Here is an 18609-nt window from a genome sequence, read left to right as displayed (position 1 = left end):
ATCTTTATCACATCACCATCACTGGTAAAATCAATACCACAATCCTCCTTAACATAAGTTTTAATACCATCACCTTCATCATAATCATCATCATAATTATCATCACCACCATCAACATCATTGTAATTAACAAATAATCATCAATATCATCAATCACAGTAATCATCAGCACTATCGCCATCATCATAGAATACCAGGTTCCCGTCTTACAAAGAGTTGTGACCGATCTAACCTTAACTATATGGAAATCCATCATTGTCATAATTTTCCTGTACTAGGAAACATGCACAATGTCCTTTGTAACAACGAGAAGCACAATGGATTGTCAAGACAACGATGAATGTATGAGTTTACACCATATCTACAAAAACATTTTGAACATGCATTTTAAAAAGATGTCGGAGTTGCTGGCTTTCCGTACTTGAGATTGATCAGATCAATCGTAACTATTTGTAAGAAGGGACCAGGGCCCTCATCATACAAAGAGTTGCGATTGATCCGATCAACCACAACTTTGGACGGCCAGCATCATCAAAATCTAAAATACAAATTTGTTCAAAATATTTTCTAGATTTGACTTATATTCATACATTCATCATTCTCTTGAAGATTCAGCATGACTCTCTGTGTTTACTACGGAAGTTGTGCAAATTTCCTGCAAACAAATTATGATGTGGATGGTTCTCCATACAGTTGAGATTGATTAGATCAATCATAACTCTTTGTAAGACAGGGCCCAGAGGTATACCTCTTCTTTGACCGTTCCAAACTCCGGATCTAACGCCTTGAAGTGAAACCTGTATGCCCCATCTCGGTCAAAGATCTGCTTGAAATCACCAAGGGTCACTTCTCCTAATCTATAACACAAGGAAAGAATAAACTGATATGCAATCCTGATCTGCTATGGGCAATAATGAGATTGAAACTTTTAATAATCCCCATATAGTTTGTGACTTGTTCAAGGCATGACTTTAGCTTTGTGAATCCTCCTAAATACATATGTCACTATTCCAGTTCATCACTCAATTATATATATGTAGTGGAGGATATGAAATGAAAATTACATCACAGGATAAATTTAGCAAGTTCACATGTAAAGCTTCTTTTGATTGGGTTCTCAATCAAAATGAAATATCTGTTGTTTTTTTTCTTTTTGAGAGAAAACCTACTTCAAATCATTGAATAGACTTAAAAATTCAGAATACAATCCTTGTCTGTGGTTTAAGGCAATCACTGTATTTGTAAGATAAGTGCTAAAAGAGCCATTTTTGAAGAAATAAAAAAAAGCTATGAGAGAGGGTGCGAGATAATAACAATGCCAAATTTTACCAAGTTTACTTACCTCTTTGGTATCGACGACATGAATGGTGTGACAGTTCTTTCAGTGAAATATAAAACCTTAGTACATGGCTGGGACAAGTTGTTATTTGCAGGACTCAGTCTGTCTAGGCCTAGAGAAAAATAAGAGATCAATTATATAATTAGGAACAATTTTCATAAAAATTTATTAAGATGGCCATCTCATAGGTTTATTTCCAATTTGTCTAATGCCATTTCGTTCAATCGCCAACTCGTCTACATGTACTATCATTTGGTCTGTCATCAATTCGTCCACTCACCACATGGTCTACTTTCATTTATGAAATGGATATTAGACCAACTGGTTATGAGACGAAATGGTCATAGACGAAATGGTGATTAGACGAAGTGAAGATTGGACCAAATGGTTGTTAGATGAAATGTTGATGGACGGAATGGCATTAGATTAAATGAAAGTAGACAATGTGGTGAATGGACGAGTTGGCAGTAGACGAATTGGCAATTTACCATCTCTTACATCAAAATAATTTTGCAATGCATATTTCTTGATTCAATACTCCATTCAATTTTGTTCAATTACTCATTCATCATGCCTTTGCCCTCAGATTCCTTGGGAATGTTTCATCAACATTTTTGTCCGACAAGTTGTCATATCTGACAACTTTTCCCGATCTTGTTTGGCAGAGAACTGTTTCTATGGTAACTGTCGTATAAAATTGGACTTAGTGGATAAAATATCTGACAAGTCCTTACATGAAATGCTCCCCTAATACTAAACGTATAGGCCTGTATTCTCAAAAAAGGGTTCAATCGTACCACGGTACAAAACCATGAACTATGCATATGCTCAATTCATGACGCTTTGGGCGAAGGGAGCCTACAGTGTAATTGAAGGGTGATAATACAAGAAATCTCCCTAGTTCATAGTTTTTGGCCATAGCACAAAGGAAACCTCTTTTGAGAATAAGGGCCAAACAGTGTGTAGAGTGTGGTACATTGTTATCACATTTGTATTTGCATAAGCAGAGCTGGAGTATCAATCATTGATAACTCAACAACAACAAATGAGAGAAAGCCCAAAACACAGCTAATAGACAAGCTAAAAATCTACAGGCATGTTTCCACGTGTGGAGTATGTCAATAATGTGGAATAAAAAAAAGGTAACCCATTATTTGAATTAAAAGGAACCCATATAAAATGTAAACTCTTGGATGGCTTCAGTAAAAAAAAAATAAAAAAAATCTGGACCAGATTATGCAGAAAATGTGGTAATATACACATTATACAGTACCTCTTTTAAACCAAATTTCTCCAAGTCAAACACATATTTTTGTCCCAATAGATTACACTTAGACTAAACCTCTATGTGTCGTATTCTGATAAATAAACCTAGGTTTAACCATAGTCTAAAATAGAATTTCAGACCACACTTCTATGGAATGGTGGGCTGCATAATATGTCTTTCTTATTCGTGGTAATTATAAATTGCCAATTAATTAACTAAAACTTCATAATATGTTTTATTTTCTTATTCTTCCCATTTCATGACTCAATCAATTTTTTTACAACTTTTTTTTGCAACAGGATAAGAAAAATATCTAATTGTAGAATGACATGATCACTGGCACTCCAGTCAGGGTTCCCAGCTTTTCAAGAAAACAAAATTCCCTGATTTTTCTCTGATATTACCCTGCTGAAGTTTAAAAATTCCATGATAATCATTTAAGTCCATTCCCAACTTTCACATGTTTATGAAGTTGTTGCAGTGAATTACATGTATTTTCAGTATAAAAACAGAAGAAAAAAAATAATTGGTACCACCACAACCAGTCATTCATTGGATAGGCAACAAAATATAACAGAGTCTGACTGGCTACCATGCTTTCGACTTTTGGGCCGATCAAAATTCCCTGATTTTTCCCCTATTTGAGGCATTTTTCCATGATTTGAGGTATTTTTTATCAAATTCCCTGATATTTCCCTGACTGGAAAAAAGTAAACTAATTTTCCCTGATGGACTGGGAACCCTGTAAGTTATGCCAGGTTATACAAAACCATGGCTACCAGAATACCCTCTAAATATCAAATCAAGTGAGGCTATAAAGTTTTATGTTGACCTTAATAGCATTTCCACTATTTATACTTTTGCTAGTAGGACTCACTTGTAAGTGATTCTTTACGGTCACTTAGAGTGTCCTCAGACGGAGATGACCTGGTGTGGTTGTACCTCCTGATGGCGCTCTCCGTCGAGCTAGACTCACTGATTGGCCGAGAGTTGTTATAATGTGAGTCTTGAAGCTGATCCATGATAGATACAATACCCTGCAGTGATGAAAAAAGATAACATAATTGCTGGTTTTGTGCAGGGTTTGGTTTCATAAAGACTTGCTATAATAACAAATGTGAAATTTCTATTCTTAACCAATCAAATTGAAGGATTTCAGTAGCTTTAACCCTAAAAGGCCCGGGGGGGGGGGGGGTGATCCGCCCCCCCCCCGGCATTTTCGTGATTTATCCCCCGCGCAAAGTTTTTTGACCGCGCCGCTCGCTGACTTTTTACTTTCGAGTCTCGCGCAACTTTTGAGACCAAATTTGCGATGCCCGGGTACGCGGTTACGAAATTACACAACATTATGTAAGTGCATGTCTGACCCAAAATTGCTCAAAGACGTGAATTCATGTACAAATCCAATGCAAATTGTATATTTAGCCACAATTCATAAATGTATCATTATTTCTACTTTTACTGATTAGAATTAATTAATTTTGTCTTATTTATGATCAGAATTAAGTCTGCAACAGTTTCCATCAAAAAAACAATAAAATAAAAAAAGTCATAAAACAGAAATACATAAGAAATAAAAAAAACAATAAAATACATAAGAAAAATTTTGCGATACCAAATTTTTTAAAATGTAAAGTTGATCAGAATCCTACAGAGTCTGTGAATAGAAAATTAGCAATTTTGGGGCCATAATAAGTTAATTACAGCAAATGTTTTATTTCATGCATAAATTAGCATAATTATTTCATTAAAAAAAATACAGCCTTGTAGATTTTATCGCACACTACCACTGTGCGAATTTTCGCGGCGCTCGTGCGATCGACGGCCGAGATCCCTCGGCTGTGAGATGGGTCCAAATAACCCGGCTCTTTTAGGGTTAAACTGCTATTGCATCTTTGTTACTAAAACAAGTTTTATGAAACAGCCCCCAGATCTTATAATTTCCATAAAATTTGTGCAGTGACTACCCAGTACAAGATAGTGCATAACTGCATAGAGAATTTAGTAATGTAGGCAATGCATTCCCGCAGAGTTAAGAAAATCAAATGATTTTTAAAGCAGGAGTCAAAATGAATAAAAACAACATTTTGATGAAGGGTAACCATTTTGGCATTTTCAACAGTTTTTTATTCTGGTTAAGCAATAAATTGGGGACCTTCAGAATTGTTGTTTTAATGAGAAATAAAGCCAGACTCCGAATTCATAAAGAATTGTAATAATTAACAAACAACAAGTTTACTATCGGCCAATCAAAATGAATGATTTCAGTAGCTTTGAACTGTTACTGCAAGCGTGTTATTGTAACAAGTTTTATGAAACATGACCAGGGGCCCATAACACAAAGTTTAGCAATGATCGTAGACACCTTTTTCTACGATTGATTCCATTGACTATAATGTACAATCAATCGTGAAAACCACGCGTACACCCAATTGCTAACATTTGTGTTATGAAACATTAACCAGGGCCCCGTCTTACAAAGAGTTATGATTGATCCGATCAATCGCAACTATGGAAAGCCAGCAAAGTCAACATATAAAATGCATGTTTGTTCCAAAAAAAATTCTAGATATGAATGCATATCCATAAAATCATTGATTTCTTGACAATTTTGTCCTTTTTTTACAAAGGACATTTTGCAAATTTCCTTTAGAAATAATTATGACACTGATGGACTTCCATAGAGTTACAATTGATTGGATCAATCGTAACTCTTTGTAAGACGGGGCCCAGGTAATCATCTGGGGAAAAGCTTATAAGGGGGCTCGGGGCAATTTCACCCCCCCAAAAAATGCTCAAAAGAGCCCTGGAAACTCAAAAGCCCTGCAAAATCTACAATCATTGCAAAGTTAAAGCTTATCCTATGTTGCAGATTCAGGCAATAAGTTGTAAAAAGCAGCCTCGAAAACAAGATATTATTTTTTTGGGGGCGAACAGTACTGCCCATCCGGACGAGACCTACCTGTTCTAAAGAATCTAATAGGTGATGGCTAGGGTCGTGGCTACTGATATTACTACGAAGACTTCTTAGAGTACTGCGAATGGTTTGGACATCCTCAGAACCCTGCAAGGTACAGACAAACAAAGAGGTGAATGCAAAGCTAAATGTGACCAGACACCCCAAAAACCAATAATAAATCAACTAAAACGGATTTTGAGATTTGAACATTGGATATTTGAGCTTCAAAAACGACATCCTAATCTTTAAAATGACACAAAACTTGTCACAATTGACTTACAATAACCCTTACAAGTGCCAGATTAAATGCAGAAGAAATTCTGCGACAGCTTCCAAAAATAAGGAGAAAACAAGGTTTGATCACACAAGCATGAGATGTGCACACCGTGCAATCTCGGTGATATTTTCAAGTAGTCTGCAAAAGATGATGTCAAATGACGTCTTGTATCTTCTTTTTTTTTCATTCAACTTCAAATGGTGCCAGTGAGAGGGAAACAAAATTAAAAAAAAAAAAATTTTGCTTTTCAAAAACCAAATTACTATTGAGGCCATCAGGCGACTTCTTGTTGGTTTTGGAGTGATTTATCACAATCGTATCGCTAATGTGAACAATTGTTGAGGAAGGAAGAAAATTGCTGCTTGTAAGGGAATGACCAAACCTCCAGGGGGTGAGTAAAAAGATGTCCCAACTTTGATAGGGTATAAGTGGACCAGGGAGGGGAGGAGAGATAGAGCAACAAACTGGGAAGAGAAAAAGATGATAACTAGTAATGATGTGGGCTAAACACCCCCTCCCTAAAAAATAGACTAAATAAGAATAAATGAATAACAAAAAAATAAAATAAAAATATAAGAAAGACAGAAAGATTAATAGCTATAATAACAATAATAATGAAGCAATACAAAATATGATCTTAAATATGGGAAAAACAAAATTAAAAGACCCAATACAGTAAAAAAAAAAACACACAGAGATTTTAATTACAAATACATTTTACGTAACAAACATTAAAAAAACAGAAAAGAAAAAGAAATTACCTCTCCAAGTGAGGGTGGTCTGTCCGGAGTGTGAAGGTGACCTTCTAGTTTGCCTAATTTTCTGTCGTGTGCTGATATGTGTGCTGCTAGGTTCGCCTTCAGACAAAGAGAGAGATAAAAAAGGGTTCCAAATACAAAATTATAACACATATTATTAAAAGAATTTGGCATTTGAATTGATACTTTACATTCAATTAGCGCCATTGTCTCTGGTGGTTCCAAGGCTTCTGAGCTTAATCTTTCAATTGGAGTTGAATCTAAGCAAAGGCATTCATTTCCTTCAACAATAAATGTATCCACTATGCACTGCATTGAACCTATATGAATAAATAGGAACCCAGCAAAAATATCTCTTTGAATGCACTATGTGCTGGAAAGAGTAGCTGGTATGAAGCTTGAGGAATCAGAGTAATATATCATGTGCCTCTCATTTGGCAACAAAATAAATAAATAGACATATACTATTACTTATAATTAATTATTGAAAGTATTTCAATGTTGGCAAGTATGGTAAGCTCATGGATTTGTGAGTCGAATTCCATGTTTGAACTTTCTGATTCTTCTTCATTTCCTTTTGCTTCTTTGGAACTGCCTTCAGATCTCTTTTCAAACAGAATTTTCACTTTACAAATACCATTATCATTAATGTAGTTCTTTATATGACCTACCTCAGCTATTCCAACTGTACTCAGTCTCTGGCTAAGCTCATGTATTTGTGACTCAAGTTCCATATTAGAGCCCCCTGATTCTTCAAGTCTGTTCTGCAACTGAGTCTAGAATTATGAGAATAAAAAAATAATGATCTATGTGCCACAGTAGATTCTGTATAATTTAATTTGAAAATTGCTGTTCAGTTTCACTCATTTTTTTTTAATCCTTGAGTGCTTTGAACATTTATAGAAGAACAGCAGCATCATTGTCATAGCCATCAGCAATTCCTTAAAAAAATCCCCCTCGACGAGGGAAATGCAAAAAAAAAATTATCCTTATCTATTAAATATCATTATTATCATCATCATTAATATTTTTACAACTATTATGGACAGGGTATCACCTTGAATGAGTTGAGATGAAGCATTTGTTGCGTCAAACTTTCAATCTGTTCTTGCTGTTGGCCAAGAAGCTTATCTTTCTGGCCAAGCTGTCGACTGTTATCGTTCACTTGTCTGTCTTTCTCTTCTAAAGTTCTCTTCAACTCCGCCTATTGAATCAAATAAGAAGAATGAAAATCAAACAAAATCCTATAATAGAGCAATGAAACAAATGCAAGGAGTCCACTGGACCTGCACAGCGAAAATTTCAAACATTTGAAATTTTTTGAATTTGTGAACTTTTTAAAATTCGATTTGTGGCGCTGTTACGCACCACCTTGCACCAGTTGGAAGGCACTGCACTGCACGCCACCAGGTACCTTGTTGGCCATAAAAGGTGCCACAACAGCTCCTTTGTATTGGCGGAAACTGGCATTGACTGGTGCTGGCCTAGTGCTGAAACTACATTAGATAACTTTAAGCGCAGATTGTTTTGTTATCAACTTACGTTTTCGGCCTCAAGGTTCTGTTGGGCGAACCCCATCTTCAACAGATCAGCCTTCATTTGAAGAATGGCATTGTCTTGTTCCGTTAACCTTGACTGTAGGCCCGCCTTGGTACCTTGCAGATTGCGACAATCTTGCTTGACTTTGGATAATTCATTACGTAGTTGATTGCACTCGTACTGCTGCTGGTTTAATCTTGCTTGCAGCACAACCTCAAATCAACAAATTAAAAAAGAGAACACTCAACAACAATTTTTCCAAAAAGAACGACACGGTATCATCTTGAAGACAAAAAATAATGAAAAGAAAATGATATTCTAATAAACTTTTTTTGTTATAACAGGTAGTGAAATAGGGATGATTTAGCAAAAACAAAATGGCATCCATACAAAAGTTTAAGGAGACACATTGGGCACCTCAACCGGTTTATTTGCATTTCAATCATTTTACCACAGATTGTGTTGTTTATAGAAAGGTTAATGAACCACATTCTGAAGCATATTATACTTTTCAGACAACAGGAGAATCTCATTCTTTTTTCTTTGCAATGTTAATCAATTTTTGCATATACTTTTTTGTTCAACTTACTCGATTCAGAATCACAATTAGTTCATCATATGCAAATTCCTCATTTATTTGCATCACTGGATTTCCATTAAAATCCCAAAAGCAATTACAAATCCCTACTATTGATTGACACGCTGTGGAGTGGTCTAAGGCACCTGATTAAACAAATGAAAGTCAGGGATCCGCATATTTACCACTTGTTCTTTGGCTGTTGTTCCTTCAAACTGCATCTGGTCTTCCTCGGCTTCTGAACTACCATCTTCTTCCGCTATTTTACCGTTCAGAAGCTTTGAGAACAAAACAATGACAAAAGTAAGTAAAAGCAAGATTCCCTCTTAGCTGAAATGGTGCAATGCTCTTGTGGAAACATTTTGAGAAAAACAATTTGTAAAGACTGCACCTACACTTTTGGCTCCTGCATAAAAATGAATTGATCCACCAAGAATGAATGAATACACATGTGAGACAAAATTGCAATCTACCACTAGTCACAACTGTCATTTTGGAACTTCTTCCAATTTTGATTATTTGATATGAAATAAAGAAATTGAAAAAGCATGAATAGCTTAATTCTGCTGGATAAGTTAACATACCAGCTCCTGTAAACTTTGTAGTAACTTCTTAGTATCTTCAATGTTATCTCCCATTAGCGCTTGTTCTTCTATCAATGCTTCACTCAGGCAGATAGATGACCTCCGTGAACTAGGAAGCGAATGGGGACCGCCATCTTCACCTGCACTTCCTGTTGGGTCAGAATGTCACATTAGAAATTACTTTTTAAAATTGTGTAGGAATTAATCCGCTCATCCGTGCTTCCAAAAAGTATTAAAACTTCTGAAAAAAAATTAGTTACTGATATCAGACTCAAGCTCTATTATTCAGGTAGGTTTCTGTCTCTGAACAAAAAAAGTAAAATAAAATAAAAATTAACCTAAGTTTTAGAGAAACCACAAAAAGTACTCTCTTACAACACTTCTCCATTTGCCTTTAAGATGACAAAAAATGGATTTAAATATTATTCACCTTTAATACAGAAAACATATCACCCCTTGAAACAAATGGGGAGACCCTATAGTCTGGTCTGTTAGCGGAATTATGTGGACACGGTGGACAAAAGCATGATTTTTTCTCCAGACCTTTGTTTATGTATGAGAATTAAAAATGGGGTATGCTCCAAAAAATCTGGCTGCAGGAACAGTGAAAAAATGGGTGAAAATGTCAAAATTTATGAGTTTAGATTGGTCTGATATATAGACTAGCGCTAGTGCAAAACTCAATAGCAGTGCATTATTTTGCATTGGTTTAGTTCTTGAATTCAGACCCTTTTTGAACAGATATTCTGTTTGTCCTCACATCTCAATGCACTAAATATCTGAATGCAGATGCTAAACAAGCCGAAGGGTGGTGATGGAGGGGGTTGAATGTTGGTGTGTATGTACATATTTTGGTCTTGGGGTAAAGATGTGCAAGACACATTTTTTGCATGTGTTGGAAATTGTGTTGCCATGGTAACAGTGTATTATGGCAAAAATAAGGTACAAATCTTGCAGTTAGAACAACTTCCTCTGTTGTCATCCGATTCTCATGATATTTGGCACACACATTGGTCTTGAGGTGAAGATGTCTAAGACACATTTTGTGTGTCTTTCAAAAATCTTGTTGCCATGGTAACAACATATTATTTGGTGAAAATTGGGGAAAAAATTACAATTCAAACTGCTTCATCAGTTTTAAATCAATTCTCATGAAATTTGACACACACATTGGTATTAGAGTAAAGATGTACAAGGCACTTTTTGTATGTGTTTCAGAAATTGTGTTGCCATGGTAACAACATATTATATGGCAAAATTTAGGTAAAAACCTTGCAATTTGAAGAACTTCATCAGTTTTGAACCATTTCTCATGAAATTTGGCTCATACATTTGCCTTGAGGTAAAGATGTGCAGGAACCATTTTTTGTGTGCATTTGTCAGAGAGTATATTGCCATGGTAACCACATATGATAGCCAGAAATGCAGGAAAACTCATTGTGGATCAAACGACTTCCCCTTTTTTTAGTCAGTGCTCATAAAAGTTGGAAGAAATATTCATCTTTGGGTAAAGATTCATATGAAATTCTAAACTGCATTAAAATATATGAGTCACTTTCAGTAATATTTCTAGGTTTTGGGGGAGGAGCGGGATTGGTCCTTAAAATCTGACATCAAAATAAAGGTTAAAGGCGGTGTCCATTAACACTCTTGAAATAAGCATCCCCTCAAGGGCATAGGCTGGGGGTACACTGGGTGAATCACTGAATGTGAAACCTTCCGCTGTGGCAAAGGAGTTCCAACACTGGCAAGCAAAACAAAATGTGTACCCCTTTTACTTTCAACGGCTGATTTTCCAAACCTTAGTTCCACCTCCCCAAGATGTGCACCCCTCCCCATACCACTTCTATCTCCCCATGCTCAACCAGTCTACGCCTTTGCCCCTCAGGGGTCTTTGTATTTTAAAGCGAGACATTACTCCCTTTTTTGGGGGGGGAGGGGGGGGGGGTCTTTAAAAAATGACCTCATAAAAGTTAAAGTTAAAGGATTATGACTAGGAACTTAACCCCCCCCTGAAAAAATAGGGGGCTGAAAAATGCCCCCCCCCCCCCATTAAAAGGTAAGAAGAGTCATTTGCACTTCAGAGTTCAGACCGTTCATTTGATGTTTAATGTATTCTGCTTTGGTAAAAAATTGTTTACAGTAGCCAATTAATCATTGTTTATGTATATTCTCCTACTCAGTCTTTTATTCATATTCCATTCCTACTCTTTCTTTTGAACTATATCACATCACTCTTGATTTTGAGCTTCACCATACCATCTAATGTTTCCTCTCTCCTTTTTTTACCCTCTATCTCTCCAAGTATATTTTCTCTGACATTTTATAAAGTGTACCTTTAATCATGCAACTAATTATAGAAATATATATATACAAAAATCTCTGCACTTGTTTTAGAAATTCACTTGCAAATCCATGACTCAATAACATACCATATCAAAAATATGCATATGTGCACAATAAATTTTTGCCTTCTATTTTCTTTCATTTAATTTTTTCAGTATATTTCTGTGACAGCCCCTGCTTTATACATCCTACATCTCCAATTGTCAAAAAATGAATATTATGTTTCAGTAGCAAAATTGTTGGATGCAAGATCTGACTGTCACAAAAAATGCAAATAATTTTCCATTGGAGTAAGGACGAACGTATTCACTGCTCATTGAGCAAATGATTACTTTTATTTCTCTACATATATTCTAGTCATATCCCTTTCAGATGGTGGTAACTGCAGGAATGGGAAAACTCAGTGATATAACTAAAATTTTCACAGAGGATTTTCGGAAAACAACTAAATCCATTTTTTTTAAAGCAACAGTTATTCCATTCTGAATGCTGCAACTATGAATTTGATGCACCTTTACCAAAATATAATATCATGACAGCCATTTCTTCAATAGCAAAGAAAAATGTACTTAGAGAGGGAGAAAAGAGGGGGGGGGGGAGAGGAAACAAAACAAGAAAGTATGGTAAAGCTCTAAAGTGCAAGAAGTGCAAAAAGTGATGTAAGAAAGTCAGAGTAAGAACTGAAATGAACAAATACTGAGTAGGAGATAAATAAAACGTTGATTAATTGGGCACCGGAAATGATCTTTTATCAAAACCAGAATGTTTTAGGCTTTAAATTAATACGCTGAAGTGTAAAGGATTTTTCTCCCCCCCCTTTTTTTTTTGGGGGGGGGGTCAGTTCCTAGTTGTAATTATTTCTTTTTACTCTTTATGTGGCAATTTTCTAAAGCCCCCCCCCCAAAAAAAAAAATGGAAGGGGTGCTTTCTTTAAGAGTGTTTAAGTTCCTAATGGCCATGGCCTTTAACCTTCTATATTTTTATGTTGTCAGTTTTTAAGGACCTCCTCCGCCCCCCCCCCCCAAAAAAAAAGAACCTATAAATATTATTTAAGGTGATTAATACCATGAATACCCTGCGCTATCTTATGATGTTAAAGGGGAATCCAACCCAAATAAACATTTGTTTTTAGAGGAAAAGGAAAAATCAGACAATAGGTCAAAGTTTGAACAATATCGGACAAACCATAAGAAAGTTGTGAATATATAAAAGTTGTAAACATTGGTAATCACTATATACCCATGAAGACTTCAAATTGGCCGCATATGTGATGTCATAATGATGTAAGGGAAGGACCACTCTTCCATGTACAGAAATAATTAATGGACTAAAATGTCTTTTTCAAAAGTTTTACTTCAAATTGTATCTTTCTTTCATGAGGACATAAAACATTATACTAACAGGTTTATATTACGGCCCCAATGGAATTTAGGAGAAAACCAAAAATCAAAGTACAAGGCCATTGGGAAAGTTGTCCTTGCAGCCTCGCCCATTGTCATAATTTACTTACCCATTGTCAATTTGAAATCTACATACTAGTAGCCTTAGGGATCTTAATTTTAAAGCAGCCATAACTTTATTTTGCTTATCCGATTGCTTTCAAACTTTCAACATTCTTATTTTTCTCCTTTTCCACACAACATTTTACATGTTTTATGACCAAGGCTGCATTTCCCTTTAACACTGAATATGAATCTTTACCCAAAATTAATATTTGTGTAAACTTTTCTGAGCACAGGCTGAAAACAGAGAAGTAGATTGATCCACAATTGGTGAGTTTTCCCTGCATTTCTGGCTATATGTGGTTATCAAGGCAATGCACTCTCTGACAAATGCAAAAAAAAAAAAGGTTCTTGCACATCTTTATCTCAAGGCCAATGTGTGAGCCATATTTCATGCATGAGAATTGGTTTGAAACTGATGAAGTAGTTCAAATTGCAAGGTTTTTACCTAAATTTTGTCATATAATATGTTGTTACCATGGCAACACAATTTCTGAAACACACACAAAAAATGCCTTGTACATCTTTACTTTAATACCAATGTGTGTGCCAAATTTCATGAGAATTGATTTAAAACTGATGAAGCAGTTTGAATTGTAAGGTTTTTTCCCAATTTTCACCAAATGTTGTGTTGTTACCATGGCAACAAAATTTCCGAAAGACACACAAAAATGTGTCTTAGACATCTTCACCTCAAGACCAATGTGTGTGCCAAATTTCATGAGAATCTGATGAAAACAGAGGAAGTAGTTCTAACTGCAAGATTTGTACCTTATTTTTGCCATAATACACTGTTACCATGGCAACACAATTTCCAACACATGCAAAAAATGTGTATTGCACATCTTTACCCCAAGACCAAAATATGTACATACACACCAACATTCAACCCCCTCCACCACCATCCTTCGGCTTGTTTAGCATCTGCATTCAGATATTTAGTGCATTGAGATGTGAGGACAAACAGAATATCTGTTCAAAAAGGGTCTGAATTTAAGAACTAAACCAAGGCAAAATAATGCACTGCTATTGAGTTTTGCACTAGCGCTAGTCTATATATCAGACCAATCTAAACTCATAAATTCTGACATTTTCACCCATTTTTTCACTGTTCCTGCAGCCAGATTTTTTGGAGCATACCCCATTTTTAATTCTCATACATAAACAAAGGTCTGGAGAAAAAATCATGCTTTTGTCCACCGTGTCCACAAGTAGGGTGTTTTTGACGCTAACAGACCGGACTACTACATTAAAACCCATATTTGACTCATAATGGAATGTTCTATTGATAGAACAGGGGTGTATTTCATATTCTAGTCTAAGTCTATGAGAGAAGACTTGTAAGACCCCTTGAAACAAATGGAAAGACCCTACACATACACATCTTTACTCGTAAAGGAATGTTCCATTGATGGAACAGGGGGGTGTGTTTCATTACTTAATCTAATCCATGATAGTAAAGACAACACCCCTTGAAACACATGGAAAGACCCTACACCGATACAAAAACACATGGAGCCTTTACTCATCATGGAATGTTCCATTGATGGAACAGGTGTGTGCATCATACCTTGATCCGAGTCTGACGCATGAGCAAGATTCATCTGTTGTCTTGGGCTCATTGCTCTCCTAAGGTCATGCTGACCTGTCCTGCTGACCATAGGGCTGGCCGAGGCTGAGGTTGTATTAGGGGAAGGGGCCATGGCTGTAGGCGGTAGGGGGCTACTAGCCCCGGTTGTTCTTGGACCCTCTGGATAGTCACCAGAATCACCTCTGTAGGAGAAAAATCAATATTAGAATGTCAAAATTAAATGGATATAAATACAGTGACCCGTATTCTGAAGTCGGGTTTAACTTAAACTCAGGTTTAAAGTTGTGGTTTAAGTATGGACAGCCAATTGCTACATAAATCACTAACGGTAGAGATATCATATTTCAGCTCATTTGGCTCTCAAATCATTCATAATTGTTTAGGAAGTATATATAGATTATTGTCTTCACCATCGATGAATCAGGAAAGAGCACAGTAAACATAATAAACGTACAACTTAATAAAAAATTTGATACTTTTGGCTTCCCATACTTAAACCACAACTTTAAACCTGAGTCTAAGTTAAACCTGACTTCAGAATACGGGCCATAATCTTTAGCCTTCTCTGACTCACACTAACATTTAAAACATCTCAGAACTACATGTATATACTATGCAAGATTCAATAATTTAAATTTCGAACATCAATGGTAAAGTCTACAAGCATATGCTACGCAAGATTAAAATGATTTAAATTTTAATCATCAGTGGTTAAGTTTACAGATACAGTTGTGCTCAGAAGTTAGTGAACTCTACCACAAACTGCACTCCTTCGTGCTGAAGGTAGACAACAACATAACAACGCTCGGCAAACTCAGAGAAACAAATTTTATTGAATGTAATATTCTATCATCTGATTTCACAATTAAATATCTAAAAACATGGCAGAACTTGAACACTTTAAATAAGTTCATTTTCTGGTGGGGTTCACTAACAATTGAGCACCACTGTTAATGGACCACACACACATTTGCAGGAAAAGATGTATCAGTGATTCCTCACTTTAGTTTTGTAGACCCTGGCACAAAACTGTATTATTTTAGCCATTCCTGAACTGATTTTACTCAAACAGAACTGGGGACCGTTCCATAAAGCTGTTCTTAAGTTAAGAGCGACTTTAAGAACGACTGGTGAACCCTTCTTAAGCACTAAACCATCGCCAATTCAATACCATGTACCACAAGAAAGGATCACCAGTCGTTCTTAAAGTCGCTCTTAACTTACGAACAGCTTTATGAAACACCCACCTGTGTTTGTACCTCAAATGCGATCAACAAATACTTTAAATGAAAGTATGATTATCCAAAGTGTTACCTCTCCCAGTACTAAAAGCTGAAGATAAAGAGGACGAATGGGATTTGTTATTAAGTTGCTTCAATGGTTATAACAAAAACCAGATTTTAATAAGAAACAGGGTTCCTGGCTAAAAATGTTGACTACTGGATTCTGAGCTCATCATGGGATAACTTAATAAATAACACATATTGAAGTTTGCTGGGCACTTTCCTGGATCTTAATAGCACAAGCAAATCCAACACTTTTTGGGGAAAACCCACACTAGAACCCCCAGTATCCAATACTTGACCTGCGTCATGGGCGGCAAAATGTGAATGAAATTCTTGCTGATCTCAGAACCTGACACTCTCTAAAAAAGACTAAATGCATATAACAAACCATTTGATCTTGCCACAAAACATATAAAAAAAAACAAAAAAACAATTTATTTGACATTGAACCAATAGGGTCTGTGACAGTAGACTAGTACTGACGTCCCACAATGCAATTCAACAACCAATAAAACAATAATGACAAAATCATATTGTAACTCATAACTATCATCATAACCATCCGGTTTAATAGTACCTTGGCAACACTCTGTGTTGGTAGTCATGGGTCGTTGAGGTGGTCGGAGAGTAGTGGTGATAGGAGTGGTGCGTGCTGGGATAGAGGGTCCCCATCCCTGTATGATGCGCCCCAGGGTGGGGGCTACCATGGAGAGGGGAGGGGGAGATTGCATGGTGGTTTGAGGACCTATCATTGGGAACCATTCCACACACAATAAATATATTTGGACCCATTTACAATTTGTGAGCATTTCAACAATTTTGATGTATTCATTTTTTGTGAGCATCAACACATTTTGACCAATTCCATTTTTTGTGAGCATTTTCAAGTCAACAGAAAGTATTGTTTTCATGCAGATCACATTCAAATTTGAATTGAAGAAAGGCCATGTGAAATTGAACCCATTTGATTTTGTGAGTATGTTCAAGTGAAAACAAGTTTTTTTTTGTTTAATGCATATTACATTCAAGTTTGAATTGAAAAAAAAACAGAACCCCAACGCCATGCAAAATTTAATGTTATAAATCATCAAGTACAACAATATATTTTCTTGAAATTTTGTTGAATTAAGGAATATTGAAATACAGTATCAAATATTTGTTTTCCAAATGAACAAGAAATTTGATAGTTTATTAATTGTCAATTATAATTATAAGTAGTCAGGCAATTAAATGGTCAATATCAAATATTTACATTATAAGACATTGAATTAATTGTAATTTAGATGGTATTTATGGGTATAAGGGTAAAAATTTAGAAATGAGAAGATCAAATATTGGACAAGGGAACAAAGGGATTAGTATGTGAGGAACAGGGGTGGGATGTGAAAAGAAAAAGAAACAAAAACAAAAGAAACACGCATTAGACACTCGGGTTAGAAATAATAATTGTTTTTAAAAATGTACTCCTTAGGGGAGTTTTCTAAGAAAATGTATAAATTGATCAGTAAAGAAAGAATATCCTCTCATCTTTGCTTAATATCATTGAATCAATCTGTTGCATTAATACACATATTTGCTTTAGGTGTTCATATAATTTGTTTTTCCTCATAAAAAGTTGCCTAGGGCATTTTTGGTTCCTCAAAATTTTGCATAAAAAAGGAAAATAATTAATATGTTATTTGATTTATTGCTATTTATTTACTACTATTTATATCATTATAATACTGTCAATCATCATAATTGATGATTATCAATAATGTTATCACAGTTATGATTTATCTTATCACGGGTATTATCAACTTTATCATTTTCCTTTAGAATGATATAAATTACCATCGTCATAATTACTATTTTCATCATACTACCATGCAATCAACATTGTTATTAAAATAAATGCTGTCCATTTTTGGCAAGAATTTGATTATCATGAAACTTTTCTTGTTCTTTTCATTGAGTGCGAATTTGAAATGAAGTTGCTTTTTGTATGACTCTACAACATTTTTACAACGATTTCACAGTGAAATATAATAAAAAAGTTAATATTAATTCAAAATGCTAGTGCATACTGCTAACAAAAGGCAAACAAATGTGCTACAAAAAAATAATGTGCCAAAACATTCAAATGTGTAAGGTGACTTGGGCAAAGTAATCAAAATTACAAAAACTGGCATACATGTACAACTAATTTCACGAATTAATTAAATTTAACATACTGGCAATACTAAGGGAGTTATCTCCAATAGAAAAATCAACAGTTAAAGGGTTTAATATACTTTGGCAGTGCAATCCAAATTCATAGAACTGATCATGTTAACCAGCAGTGAATTTTTCAGTTAAACCAATTGAATATTGATTTTTGTTATTCCCACAGGCATGGGAAATGCATCAATCAGTCCCCAAAGGAAACAAGAGGAAAACCAAATTGAACCTCTGGGCTTTTTGCAAAAACTGACAACATTTGACCATTGAAGTAAAACATTTGAGAATGTACTTGGCATGAATTGTAATAGTGTCTAATGGCATCCATATCCACATATCACAGTCTCATCAGGTTGTCTATGATAATTAATTTATTCTGTGGGGC

General features: G+C 35.4%; 1 protein-coding gene across 6 annotated transcripts in view; it reads right to left on the bottom strand.

Moving 5' to 3' along the window:
- The window catches only part of LOC129267268 (dixin-like), a 69275-nt gene that overhangs the window by 3746 nt on the left and 46920 nt on the right, over positions 1–18609 (bottom strand). For 3 of the 6 annotated variants that reach the window (XR_010294395.1, XM_064103530.1, XM_064103531.1), the window contains exons 5-16: positions 16603–16770; positions 14719–14921; positions 9301–9449; positions 8902–8994; positions 8143–8352; positions 7658–7804; positions 7272–7376; positions 6604–6699; positions 5569–5670; positions 3484–3643; positions 1343–1451; positions 749–857 (exon numbers count right to left, since the gene is read on the bottom strand). Coding sequence is in view for 4 of the 6 variants with exons in the window: in XM_064103530.1 (XP_063959600.1) it covers positions 749–857; positions 1343–1451; positions 3484–3643; positions 5569–5670; positions 6604–6699; positions 7272–7376; positions 7658–7804; positions 8143–8352; positions 8902–8994; positions 9301–9449; positions 14719–14921; positions 16603–16770 (1651 nt within the window). In the remaining 2 variants the exon portion in view is untranslated. The remainder of the gene's footprint in view (positions 1–748; positions 858–1342; positions 1452–3483; positions 3644–5568; positions 5671–6603; positions 6700–7271; positions 7377–7657; positions 7805–8142; positions 8353–8901; positions 8995–9300; positions 9450–14718; positions 14922–16602; positions 16771–18609) is intronic. The other 3 variants (XR_010294396.1, XM_064103532.1, XM_064103533.1) reach the window with 1 other exon arrangement.

The sequence above is a fragment of the Lytechinus pictus genome, chromosome 8 (assembly GCF_037042905.1).
Source record: "Lytechinus pictus isolate F3 Inbred chromosome 8, Lp3.0, whole genome shotgun sequence".
NCBI lineage: Eukaryota > Metazoa > Echinodermata > Echinoidea > Temnopleuroida > Toxopneustidae > Lytechinus > Lytechinus pictus.
The sequence above is the reverse complement of the archived record's forward strand: the minus strand, read 5'-3'. Positions and strand labels throughout refer to the sequence as shown.